General features: G+C 38.1%; 1 protein-coding gene across 3 annotated transcripts in view; it reads left to right on the top strand.

Moving 5' to 3' along the window:
- Adamts20 (ADAM metallopeptidase with thrombospondin type 1 motif 20) overlaps positions 1-13,977 on the top strand; it is a 158,875-nt gene that overhangs the window by 130,272 nt on the left and 14,626 nt on the right. For 2 of the 3 annotated variants that reach the window (XM_008826600.2, XM_029560348.1), the window contains exons 32-37: positions 3,626-3,823; positions 5,203-5,332; positions 5,525-5,619; positions 5,705-5,796; positions 6,290-6,423; positions 8,818-8,909. The exons of the other annotated variant lie outside the window; for it this stretch is intronic. In XM_008826600.2, the coding sequence (XP_008824822.1) occupies positions 3,626-3,823; positions 5,203-5,332; positions 5,525-5,619; positions 5,705-5,796; positions 6,290-6,423; positions 8,818-8,909 (741 nt within the window). The remainder of the gene's footprint in view (positions 1-3,625; positions 3,824-5,202; positions 5,333-5,524; positions 5,620-5,704; positions 5,797-6,289; positions 6,424-8,817; positions 8,910-13,977) is intronic. 3 annotated transcript variants of the gene reach the window in all.

Consider the following 13,977-nt stretch of genomic DNA (forward strand, 5'->3'; position numbering starts at 1 on the left):
TATAGGGATATATTGCCCTTCGTTTATTCACTCATCAGTCAATGGGCATTGTCAGAAGATTATTTCTGCTAGCAACAGCAGTCAGTCCTCTTACCACTGGTCCATCTCTCCAGCTCCCTGATTTACTTTTGAATTCTCAAGCCTACTTGCTTGATTTCTATGCCTGTTCTTATTCGTTACCATATAGTCTTGGTTATTATAATTATACAGAACAATTTGAAGACAGAAAGTGTTCAGGAATCCACTTGTTCTTTCTTTCACAAGATTGTTTGGCTAGTCTGAGTCCCTTGCATTTTTATATGAATTTTAGGATCAACTTGCCAAATTCTGTGTGACAGGAAGCTGGAATTTTGTGAAAGATTGTGATGAATGTTGACCAATTATATCTTTAAAATATAGTCTTCCAGTCCATGAACATTGCCTGTTTTCCATTAGTTTAGTTCTTAAGTCTTTCAATAAAATAGAACTGTTGCACCTCTTTTATTAAATTTATCCCTAAGTATTCATTGTTTTTATGTGTAAAGAAATGGAGTTGTCCTTGAATTTCATTTTCTGCTTGCTTGTTGTTAGTGTGAAGACATAGACAAAATTTTGTATATTGAACATGTTATTGGATCTGTGTGTGTGTGTGTGTGTGTGTGTGTGTATATGCATGTGCATGCACACACACATGCATTGCTTGGAGTTTTTCTTAAACACACATGTCATCTGCAAAATATGCATATATATTATATAATATATAGCATATAATATATATACATATTTTTAGATAACATGATATATATATATATATATATACACAATGCACGGAGGCCAGAAGAGGGCATTGAATCCCTTGGAACTGGAGTTACAGATGAATGATAGCCACTATATAGGTGCTAAGAATTGAACCTGGGTCCTCTGTAAGAGCAGCTGTTGATTGCTCTTAACCAATAAGCCACCTCTCCAGCCCCATCATTTACTTCTTTTTCTTACCTAATTTCTCTGGCTGGAAACTCCAGAATAACACTGAACAAAAATGGGTGAAAACAGACGTTTTCTGTTTTTTGTTTTTTTCCTTTAAGTTTTCAGTTTCTAAAATGAAGAATGTTAGGATTTATGAGCTCTGTTTCACAAGTCGAAAATTTGGCCTTCTATTGCTAGCTGCCTAGTGTCCATAACGTGAAAGCCTGTTGAAGATACCTTCTCTGCAAGTAGTGAGATGATTATGTGATTTTTCTGGTCCATTATTCTATTAGTTTTATGTATTGCATTTATTCATTATGCATTGAAACAGCTTTGTGAATCTGTGATGAATCTGACTTGCTCATGGTAAATAATTCATAGATGCAGTTGAAATTGTTCTTACTGCTTTGTTGAAGACATTTGCATGTACATTCATGAGAGACATTAGTCTATAGTGTCTTTTCCTAGTTTAGGGACATTCTGGCTTCATAGGATAAAGGGATCTTTAAAATTATAATTCCGGCTGGGCGTGGTGGTGCACTCCTTTAATCCCAGCACTTGAGAGGCGGAGGCAGGTGGATCTTTGTGAGTTCAAGGCCAGCCTGGTCTACATAGTGAGAACCAGGACAGCTGGGGCTACAGGGAGACCCTGTCTCAAAAAGATGAAAAAAAAATTATAATTCCTTCTCTGTGCTTGAAATAATTCTTTACATGTTCTCCTACCACAAAATTTGATTTTATTTGTTCAGTGACTTTTTTGACTGAAAGTCTGTGTGCATTTTTATCGCATCTAGTAACTAAAGTCTCTGCTCACTTAGCTGAGTTCTCAGCAATTAGACAATTATTTCCTTGAGTACCTGAAATCAATGATCCCCCGGTCTTTGCTGAGAATCTTAGTCCTGGCCTAGGGAGATAGCTCAGTGGTTAAGAGCACTGTCTGCTTTTGTAGAATACTTGGGTTTGGTTCCCAGCACCATATGGCATCTAGCTATTGCTTAAAACTTCAGTTCTGGGAGATCTGATACCCTCTTCTGGCCTCTGTAGCCATCGCACATATGTGATGCACTTATATACCCTCAGGTAAAACACTCATACACATAAAACTTAAATGCTTTATTAAAAAAGAATATCTTTCTTTCTCTTTCTCTCTCTCTCTCCCTCTCTCTCTCTCTCTCTCTCTCTCTCTCTCTCTCTCTCTCTCTCTCTCTCTCTCTCTCTCTCTCTCTCTCTCTCTCTCTCTCTCTCTCTCTCTCTCTCACACACACACACACACACAGGCAGCTGAGAACTCTGCTTGAAACATAACTTCTGCTTGTACAGAGCTTTGAGGTTTTTAGGATGCAAAAGCCCTGGACATGTGCATAACCTCATGTGTATTTGTGCTTTTCAACATTCATTCTAATATATTGAAGATTGTCAAAGTCCCTTCGAACCTTTGATTTTTCATCTTGTTCTTTTCATGTGCGTTTTGCCTAGCTGATGCTCCAAATGTTATCTACCTCCCCTGGAAGTTGTAAACTTAAATGGCTTTAATTGTATTCAACAAAAGCCCCAATCTTGTACCACCTGGGACATCAGGTCAACGAAAGACAATAACCTTGCAGTAGATGTCTTCCAGAAAGCCCCAAAGCAGTTCAAACAATGAAGACTCTTTGGGGATGTGGCTATGAAGGGTGGGTGCTGGGGACCCAAATTCAGGTCCTCATGCTGTGTGACCTGACCCTCTCCCCAGCCCCCTAGGTAGAATACCTTTGAAGACTGGTTGGTTCATGTCTTGGCTTCAGTTGGTCTCCTCGCATGCTTATATTCACCCCTCACAATTCTGCTACTTTGTTTCCTCATGCCAGGCCCCAGAAACTCTAAGCCACAGTGATTCCAGAAGCCTGGTGTTCCCACTGCTCTAGGATGACTCTCTTTTAATACTTTACGTCAAGTGTCTTAAAAACCATTTCTCTACATCTTTTGTCTGGTGTTTCAGCTGTTTCAGATTATATGTGAACCTAGTCCTTCATTTTTGTTCTGTTTTGATCTGGGGCTTTAGTCCACGTCCGAATCATTTACTCATTTTATCAAATGACACTAGACATCACAATATATGTATTAAGATGGATTTATGATAACGTCTAGCCACTAGCTAAGGCTAATAAATATCTTTTATTTCAGTAAAACCTTCACTCCCGATATGTTTCATTTCTCCCAGTGTGTCTTTCAGGAGACAGAGTTTCACCCAGTGTAATTGTGATGCAGTAGTGGGGAAAGAGAAACCCCACAGGCCATGTGGATGCAAAACAGCCTGAGGGCTGGAGAGATGGCTCAGGGGTTAAGAGCACTGACTACTCTTACAGAGGACCTGGGTTCAATTCCCAGCACCCACATGGCAGCTAACAACGGTCCACAGTCCATAACTCCAGTTCCAGGGTATCCGATGCCTTCCTCTGACCTCCGCAGGCATTGCATGACACGGGTGCACTTACACACATACAGGCAATACCCTCATACACATAAAATAAAAATGATAAATAAAATTAAAGAACTGAGCCTGAATCTTGGTGTTTTATACTTGCTAGTAAGACACTTGGCACTTGAATGTCTTTGATCCTTTAGTCACCTGTAAATGAGGCTGATTTGTAGACAAGTTTTGCGACATGTTCTTAGCTCCTTATAAGTATGTATTTTTCAGTGTGCAGGTGGCTGTGGATTCAGTTACCCACAAAAGATTACATATTGCATTAGGATCCGGTCTACCAAGAAGCATAAGTCCCATCAGCTTTGGCCTGTAGACTATTGGGAATGCCCTGTGCTGCCTTCTCCAGCTTACAAATGCAACGTTAGAAGCTGTTTGCATGTGGCCACTTGGAAAGTTGGAAAATGGAGCAAGGTCAGTGTAAAATTTTGAATTGACAGCCTTTAGCAGAAGGTTTTCCAGAGGTGGAATGCCTAGTAATCTGCATGTTTAATTAGATCTTCTAGGTTGTCTTCTACGCTATTGCCTAAAAAACATTTTATTAGTTCTTTGTATAAATGTCTTAGCTTTCTCTGGTGCTTGATATGCCTTGCTTATAAAGAGCAACCAAAGTGATGCTTATTTGTTCTCCTAAGAGAACCTTGTACAGTGGCTTGAACTTGACTAGATACCCCAGCAATATGAGTTTACTAAGAAAAGAAAAAGCACTGCTAATATATGAATAGTGGTTACAGGAATCACTGTGTTCAGAACAGGCACTGGAGACTGAGTGGGTAATTGCAACCTTTATTCATGCCAGCATGAGAGTAATCTTCAAAGTCTGAGTCCTGAAACACAGTTACTCAGAAAATTTAGACAATTCGACGTCATTTCTAACCTGTCCTGTCACTGGTGGGTTAAAATTCTTGTCTTCCTGAGCATGGGCCATACATGAAGATCTCTAGCCTGCATGACGTTGGGGTGGGTCACTAGCTTGTATGACAGTTGAGCGAACATGAAGTTTGAGCAGTCAGAACGTTTACAGAGGGTTAGGATAGGAGGGTCTGTTTACAGAACTGGAAAAACAGCATTTCAAGATAAGGCATTATGGTTTCATTTCTCGCTCAATTTAGTTTAGTCAATGTTATTTACACTGTTTCCCAATTTAGTTGATGGAAATCAAATAATATTGCATTGCATATTAGCATAGCTTAGCATAATAACAAGAACAAACTCTCAGCAGTTTTAATAACAATTAGCAATAAGTATGAAATTAATGCTTATTAAGTATTTGCAGCGTACCATGTATGTAACTATGTGGTTTTAATAAGTGTCATCAATTAATGTTTCTTAAGTATTTGCAGTGTATCATGTTTATAATTATGTGGTTTTAATAAGCATCATTAATTAATGTTTGTTAAGTATTTACAGTATAGCGTGTATATAATGATGTGGTTTTAGTAAGCATCATCAATTAATGTTTAAGTATTTACAGTATAGCATGTATATAACGATGTGGTTTTAGTAAGCATCATCAATTAATATTGATTAAGTATTTGCAGTGGCTGTTGATATAACTGCAGAAAACAAAGGCTTAGAAACCAGTAACAGAAAAAATAGCCTCAGGCTCACACCTAAGGAATTTTTTCCACACATGACTGTCCATCCACCAGCATATTTTTGCATTTTTGTATTTATAACCATTACTGACCCTCACTTTGTTCTGAAAGAGCATAGTCTGAGAGAAGGCAACATGGATTTCCTGACCTTATTATTTTTTACGTATCTTACCTCAAATTTTACTGTGTTGACAGTGCTCAGTAACTTGCGGAACTGGGGTAATGGAGAGAAGAGTGGAATGCATGACTGAAAATGGTTGGCCCAGTGACTTGTGTTTAAAATATTTAAAGCCAGATGCTCAAAAGAAATGCTACGCCAGTGACTGTAAGTGACAGATTCAAAAACCTACCTGGAACCTAAGTGTACCTAAGAAGTTGTAGTGAGACTAGACACAGACAGCAGGGCAACTCTGTGACCGACTTTCTACCCTAGAGAACAGCAGCGATTCTGATGGTCGGGTTCACACTGTTTGGGATGTGTTCAGTGTTGATGCCTTCTGTTGATTTGTCTTTGAAGGTAAATCGTTTACTACCTGCAAAGAAATCCAAGTTAAAAACAACGTTACCAAGGATGGTGACTATTATCTTAACATCTGGGGAAGAATGCTGAAGGTAGTGTGAAAACTGCTTCCCGTTGATGCTAGCCTTGGCCGTGTCCTTGGAAAACGTTGTCTAGGTGTTTGCGTATTTTCTTTAGATTCATTGCTCAGGCATGAAGTTGGAGAGCCCGCAGGAATATTTGCCGCTGGTCAAAGGCGAAGACAACTTCTCTGAAGTCTATGGATTTAGGTACGAGCTGCGTTGCCCCATTTCTGCATTTTAGGGCCTTTAGATATTTAGCCTTTGGAGTGACATTGAAATAGCCAACATGTGGGACAAGTCATTTCGACACAGTAGGACCTAAGCCATCCCATGCCCATGCCTGTTCATAATAAAGATAGCCTGTAATTACAGAGAGATTGACTTAAAGCATGGGTAAAAGTGGGACAATATGGAAGAGATTCATTTAAGGCCTTGTCAATTTTCACAGAAATCAAGTTAATTTTGGTAACAAAAGCTGAGATGAGTATATCCGAATTATTTTTCTGCAATTGTCCTTAAATTTCCCAGTGAGAATCTTGCATGTTAGTCATTAGGAAGTTTTGCCTCTGGCTCATTTAACTTGTCAGTATTTATATGGAAGAGGAGAGGCATCTTCTGTTTTTCTCCTTCTCAGCTCATCATCCATCCCACTGTGTCTAACAAATGTAGCTAGCACTAAAATATTCCAATGTTGTTACAGACTGCAGAATCCATATGAATGCCCTTTTAATGGAGGTAGGAGGCAAGACTGTGAATGTAAAAATGATTATCCAGCTGCTGGATACACTGTTTTCAGCAAAGTAAGAATTGATCTCGCTTCCATGCAAATCAAAAGTAAGTGCTGAGCCTCTATTTTTAAAACAAAAAGCCCCATTTGCTAATGAAAAGCCCAGCAATGTGTAATAGCTGGATTACAACAAGAGACCTAGTGCTATGCAAAAACGACCTACTCTTTTGATTATCTATATATATATCTGTATATATCTATACTTTCTCTACAATGACATGAAATATGGGGACCTTTAGTAAAAATGTTGTAGTAATGACAGTGATAAGACACTGTACTTCCAAAATAAAATCTTAAACCTTAAAATCCCCAACTATTTTAAGTTCAAAGATATTAATATCTTTAGCATAATTGCAATGTTTGTAGAATTTATGTACAAATTCTAATTTATTAAGTATTATATTTCTCTATATACTATATTAACTTATCTTTTAAACAACCCTGTGTCAGATAAGACGGATCTATCCAAATGTCACAAGTGATGACATTAGGATTCTCTCAAGGGAGTGACTTTTACTGGTTCATACAGCTAGTAACTGACATTGAGGAGATGAACCCATTCACAGAGCACAGCTCATCCATCACCCAGCCTTTCTAAGAATTCATTGATTTTGAGACAATATACAGGTACCAGGCCCACATACATTCATGCAGGTACATATACACATAAAAATTTGTTTTTAAAGTGATGTGACTAAAGCCCAGCATAGACATGAGGTAGTGGGTAAGAAACATCAAGCCAGCTTCAAGAAATTGTGGCAAGTGAAGCCTACTGGAAGGGGCAGAGACAGTCTCTTACAATGATGGAACCCTTGGTAGGTTAACCAGGCTCCAGTGGATGAATGAATGGACCCACACTGAAAGACATTTGGAGACAAATTTGATTTTATAGGCCTTATTATATATATAGTAGATGTATAATGTATATAATAGAGTATATTAAATTGGACAGGGGAGCTGGAAAGATGACTCAGCAGTTAAGAACACTGGCTGCTCTTGCAGAGGACGTGGGTTCAGTTCCCAGCACCCACATGGCACTAATAACTGTCTGTAACTCCGGTTCTAGGGAACCCAATGCCCCCTTCTGACCTCCATGGGCATTGCTTGACATGGGTGCATTTACATACCTGTAGGCAATACAGTCTTTCATAAGGGAGGGAGAGAGAGAGGGAGAGGAGAGAATGAGAATTAAGTTGGGTAAGGGAAGGACTTGAAAGGATAGTGGTGGGGATCTAAATATCATCAAAATATATTGTATGAAAATTGAAAAATTCAATAATAAAAAAGAAAGAAAGAAAACCATGTTGAATGGCACCTGGGGCCACAGGATAGAAGGTCTATAAGTCTAGTTTCTGTATTGGTTCTGGAATGAGACTCTAGAACACTTGTAATTATAATCACTTGGTCTCTTTCATGCAAGATGAACTTCAGAGTAGAACAACAAGTCATTTTCTCTAATTTTGAGACTAACATGATGATCCAGTGAGTAAATATGAATTCCTATTGCTTTAATTTGCAAGAGGAAATCGGTATCACTTCAAATACTTCTTCTTGATCTCTTCTCATGTACATCTTTTGGTTTGGTTGGGAAGTAATGACTTCCAAACTCTCAGTGTTCAGGAAAACCATTATTTCATGACTGGGTGTAAAAATAAGTGAGATGTCATATAAGCTGTCCAGTCTGTGAAGGATTGTCTGTTCTCAATAATAAATGGTTTTCATTCAATTAAAAGAAAGTGTAGTGACTTGAATCAACTCAATGGAGGTGATAGTAATTGTCTGATTTGGTTGGGACATTGCTTGAGTGATTAAGGCATGTATAACTGATTGTGACAGCTGAGTTTTAGGCTTCCTTCCTACCTTCTTTTGATCCAGTGGGTCTAGTTTTGTTATTCTATGTGGAATCTCCCTCTAGTGGTATTGCTGTTCAGAAAATTTTGCTAGCAATGTTAGCAAAAGGAAGAAAACAATAATAATGTGTAAATTACTAATATAAGAAAATAGCATACTCTTAAGGTTGGTGGTTTGGAATTGCCCCAATGAATATCTGTCTGTATAGTACATTAGGACTCACACACTACTTTGACATGGTGAGTCTACCTTTGAATAACCTCTGCTCTTTAGTGATTTTCTTCTGGAGTCCATTCCATTTATTTTAGATAATTGCTATGGTATAAAACATAATGAATCATTTATTTATTTATACTTCTTTTACCTTAAGTTCAGATATACTTGTGGCTTTCAGGACAATTTGTGACCTGTACACCCTTGTACTAAATTAAATGCTTTGAGACAGGCCCATGTTATCTACTATAGCAATGACATTTTGTTTAAAAATTCTAATTAATTACATAAGTAAAGATAATATGAATACCGTGTATTTGAAAATAAAGATTACACAAGTGGTTCCATGCTAAGGAGTTGTATTCATTGTTTTCCAGCCACAGACCTCCTTTATTCCCAGACACTGTCTGGGCGGGCGGTTCCGTTTGCCACAGCTGGGGACTGCTATAGCGCTGCGAGGTGCCCACAGGTATTTCATCAGGAAAAAGTTAAGGTTTTTCTTTATCCATTTTATTGACCAGAATATTACATGAAACATAAGAAAACAGATACTCAAAATGTCTGCATGCATATATTTTTAAAGCTGGAGGGAAAACATCTTTGCCGATATTGAGTTTGTTTTAAAAGTATAATAGCAAGACATTTGGCTTGTTTAGAAACTATTTCTCTTCCCATGAAACCTCATCATCTTAAATCTTTCTGCCTGGTCCCTGGAAATAAACAGATACTCATTTACAGGTTAAGGAACAGATTGTGGTGTTTCTAAGCCACATTACACTTATTCCTGAATAAAGAAATGGCCTGACTTTTAGCATTAGTTTCAAAGCCACAGTGAATGGGCACTCGGAGGACCACCTGCTCCTTCAGGTGTCTCGGGAACTGTGCTCTCAAGTCAGCCTTTGCTCACTCTTTTCTTGAAGCAGAATTTGGGAACCGGACGCTTGGATCCATCCTTGTCAGCGCATCTTGCCCATTGATCCCTGGGCCTCAAGAATCACACACAGAATTTCAGACAGCCTTCTCAATGGTCCTCACTGTCTTCAATTAAAATAGCATGCTCTCACAGCGATTTGCTATATATATCAAGCATACCCACATTTGTGTGGAGGGCCAAGGGGGTTCCTGACTGATTAAGGTTAGGTGCCCAGCTCACATGGCCCAGTGAGCTTGTCTACATTATAAACAGTAATAAACAATATTAGGGAACAGTATAAACAATGTTAGGGAAAAGCATTAGTTCAGATTATGCCCATATTGTAAAAGTCATTCCTATACAGTATGCTATGTTCGTCCACTGCTTATAGCATCTGATCTTCAGAGTTCTGAGTCTGCTGTGCCCCCATATGTCAAGACTTGGTCCCCGGGGTAGTGGTACTTACTGGGAGGTGATGTGAAACCTAAAGAGCTGGGGCCTCAGGAGCGGTCCTTAGCTCACTGGGCATGTGCCCTCCAGAAGACTATGGAACCCTAGTGATCCATTCTCTCTGTGTTTCCTGGTTCATAATATGAGCACTTGTTCTACACACATTTTCATCAGCATCTGCTGCCCCCATCACAGGTCAAACAAATGGGACCACCCAGTCTTGCACTTAAACCTCCAAAACCATGAGCCAAAAGAAACCTTCCCTGTTTTAAAATTGTCATGGATAGTTCATTGTAGTGATGTTAGAGACAAAATCAGGGTGGCACATCATGAGACCACCACTCAAATTCAGGTATCGTGGCAAGGCAGACTACTTCTGTATAGAAGGGTGTGGAGCCAGAGAGCAAGAGAGCAAGCACACACAACCAAAGCGGTGAGTCTTTTATCCCTAATGCAAGGGGCACTTGGCTGTCTGCTACTGACTAAGGTTCAGCCTTGCAATCTGTTCTCAGTTGGCTAGTTTGGACAACAGCACACAAGGAAAGAGACAAAGGCGTCAGGGAGAAGGAGATTTAACACTTAACTGGTCCGGGAGACTGTGGCAATGAGTTGGGGTATTAGGCACCAGACATTCTAAGAAGTAGATTATATCTGGCTGAACACACATTCATTTCTTACCAAAAGGACTAGGGCATTATAAGCATAAACAGGCATACAACTCCTAAACTTGTTTGGTAGAAAAGATAAAGTGTCTCGCAGTGATTGAAGCTGAGTGACGCATGTTCCCAGAGTTAGCTGCGGAACGGACGGAGTGCAGTCTATGTGCTCATTCTAGGGTTCTCCATGACTTCCACGAGAGAGTACGCTTCCTAGGGGAAAATTTGCTGTCCAACTTTTTATTATGGTTTTTATGCAGTCTATTAAACATTCTATGAAAATATTGGGAATGTGAGTTAGGTACATGGTTGAGTATATTTCTAGTATCTGAATATATGACTGAAATCTGACTACCAAGTAGTGAGTAGTGGTTAATTTAGTGATTTTTTTCTTTTATTTTTTTGGCGTTTTTTTTTTTTTTTTTTTTTTTTTTTTTTTTTTTTAAATGACATGATCACCTTGGAAAACTTCACATAGTTTGGAGAATTTGGAAGGGGAATGAATGCCAAACTCACATTACAGCAACAGTGGGAAATTTCACAGTATTGTTGAAATTTGGTAGAGGCGTTTGTCAGTAAATAATACTAAAAATTATGGTAGACATATGGATTTGCAAATTTACATTCTAAAATGCAATGATCTATTTTCAGTCTGAAGGTTCTATCAGTTTAGTTATTAAAGCACTTTAAAAGAGTTAACTTCGCAGACTATGATCTTTATTTTCAGAAGTTTAGTTTGCCATTTTACATTTTCTGTAGGGCACAGGTGAAGGCACACTGGGGCTGTAGAAGAGTCATGGAAAAATAATGGAAAATCTCTTTTTGAAGAGAAGTTGAGGACCATTTGCCACAGCTTCATCTCCCGAGAATTTTCCATTCACAATTCTCACCATATGACATAAATATATGTTTATAATTATTAAACCATGTTTCCTACACCTAATAATACCTAAAAGAGATACAGGCTAAAGTAAATAAGAAAACTTACCTGAGTAGATATACAAATTGTAAGTTAGATTCAGAAACTCAAATAGAATAGAGTAGTGTGTTTTACTCAACCACGTGGGTTCAGTAGGTCTCGGAGGATGGGTGACATAAAGAACCCAATGTAATCAGAAAGTAACGAAATGCAGTATGAGGCCCCAAAGATGTACTTATAATTGACATCGGACTATCATACTTTTAAAATTTCTGTCTATAAATGATCATTTTAATCTATCTAAAAGAGAGGAATAACATCAAGAAAAAGGAGAGATGAAGTTACATAGCATAAAGAAAATACTCTGAGAGAGAAAAGCAGGTTATAATAGCTATCCTTAGTATTCAAAGGGCTACCACAGTCGAGGAGTGAAGTTGTGTGTCACTACAGGAAAACGATCCGGGAGCAGAGTCTAGCTCAGCTTACAGAAGACTTTCGACAGAAAGAATTGTCCAGTAGAGGAGTTCAGAACTAAAGCCCAAATAAATAATGAATATGGCAATAAATTCTAATATTTAGTAAATTAAAATAATATATTAATAAAGCATTGTCGATTTTTTAGAGACTGGTCTATCCATCAATCTTACTGAATGCATAGTAGCTTTTTAGTAGATCCCTAAGGACTTAACAAACACATGATGTCATTTGTAAGTAAAAATCCACTTTTTCCTTTTTAATTTGGATGCCTTTCATTTCTGGGTCTTGTCTCATTGCGTTGATTTGCCTGAGTATTGCAGAAACAGCAGCCTTGTAGACCGAATGGGGAGGGTTTGCTCCTCTTCTACTTTTTTGAGAATTTGTGAAGAATTTATTCTTTAAATGTTTGACCCTGGGATTTTCTTAGGGAAATTTCTTTATTTATTATGAATCTATTCAGATTTCCTAATTCCTCTTCAGTCAGCTTGGACACTTTATATCTTTTTATGAATTTGTCCAATTCATCAAAATCATGTAATTTATTGTAATACATTATTAAGACATTCCATTACAAGATTAGGAACTTTGTTTCTCTCTCTCTCCCCCCCTCTCCTTCTCTCTCCTTCCCTCTCTCCCTCCCTCCCTGTACTCTCCCCCCTCCATTTTGTTGGATACAGTTGAAAGTCTGTCAGTTCTGTGCTACTTTTCAGAAAATCAACTACTGCATTTGATTTTCTCTTTTATTTTACCAGGTTCCAATCTGACTGTCATTATTTCTTCCCTTCTGCTTAGATTTGATTTGCTTTTTCTAGTGTCTTAAGGTAGAAGGTTATTGATTTGAGGTTTTTCTTTTCTTAATGGGCATTTATAGCTATAAATCCTAAGTATTTGTGTTGATATATCTCAGGCTTTGGGGTATGTTATGCATTTATATTCATTTATCTTAATATACCACTTGAGACGTCGCCTTTGAATCACTGACTATTTGAGAATGTAATGTCAAATTTCCAAATATTTGTGAATCCCCTAAATTTTATTCTGGTTTTGATTTCTACTTTCATTACATTGTGGCTGGAAAACATTCTCTGTATTGTTTCAGCCCCTTCAAATTGATTGAGGCTAGTTTTATGGTGTAGCATGTTTTTTATTTGGAGGGATGTTCAAGACATGCTTGGAAAGAATGTGTGTTCTGTTGGGTGATGTGTTTATGGACTGCAGGCCTGTAGTCCACAGTGTGGTTTGCCCCTTCTGTTTCCTTGTTTAGTTCTGTCTGCCACAACTCTGCAACTACTAACGTCAAACTGTTTGTTTTCGGTTTGAGCTTGTTTCTTGTGCTTGGTTTCTTTGGCTTGGAGCTTGTGTTGTACAAGATTGTATGTTTACAGTTGCCATAAATTCCCAATAGATTGGATTCTTCATAATTATCAAATATGCCTCCTCTTCTGTGGAACTCACTATGTGGCTCAGACTGGCCTCAGTCTCACAGAGATGCACCTGCCTATGTCCCAAGTGCTGGGATTAAAGGTGTGTGCCACCACGCCCAGTGTTGGATCTTTGCCTTTTGATTGGATTTTTAGTTTTATCACTATGTTTGGATTTCTGCCTACTCTGTTTTTGTTGTTTTCTATATAGCTCATGCTGTGTTTGTCCCATTGCTCCTCCGCACATTCTCATTCTTTTTTATTCAGTGAATGTTTTCTCTTGTAACATTTAATTTACCTAATCTTTTTACTATTTTTAAAATTTTATTTATTTGTCCTCTGTTCATCTATCTATCTATCTATCTGGTAGATAACTTACCAGAATCTACTTGAGTTTATATTACTCTTTCTATATTTTTAGTGACATATAGAAACATTACTTCTCTATGTAGTTACCCTTCAATATCAGTGGGTGCTGTTTCCAGGACCCCTCCTTCATGGAAGCTAAAATCTATGGTGTGGTATTTACATAAAACCAGTGCATGTCCCCCCATCTACTTTATACTCTTTCTTAGTGACATATAGAAACATTACTTCTCTATGTAGTTACCCTTCAATATCAGTGGGTGCTGTTTCCAGGACCCCTCCTTCATGGAAGCTAAAATCTATGGTGTGGTATTTACATAAAACCAAAAACCAGT

The sequence above is a fragment of the Nannospalax galili genome, unplaced genomic scaffold (assembly GCF_000622305.1).
Source record: "Nannospalax galili isolate Female #2095 unplaced genomic scaffold, S.galili_v1.0 scaffold232, whole genome shotgun sequence".
Classification (NCBI taxonomy): domain Eukaryota; kingdom Metazoa; phylum Chordata; class Mammalia; order Rodentia; family Spalacidae; genus Nannospalax; species Nannospalax galili.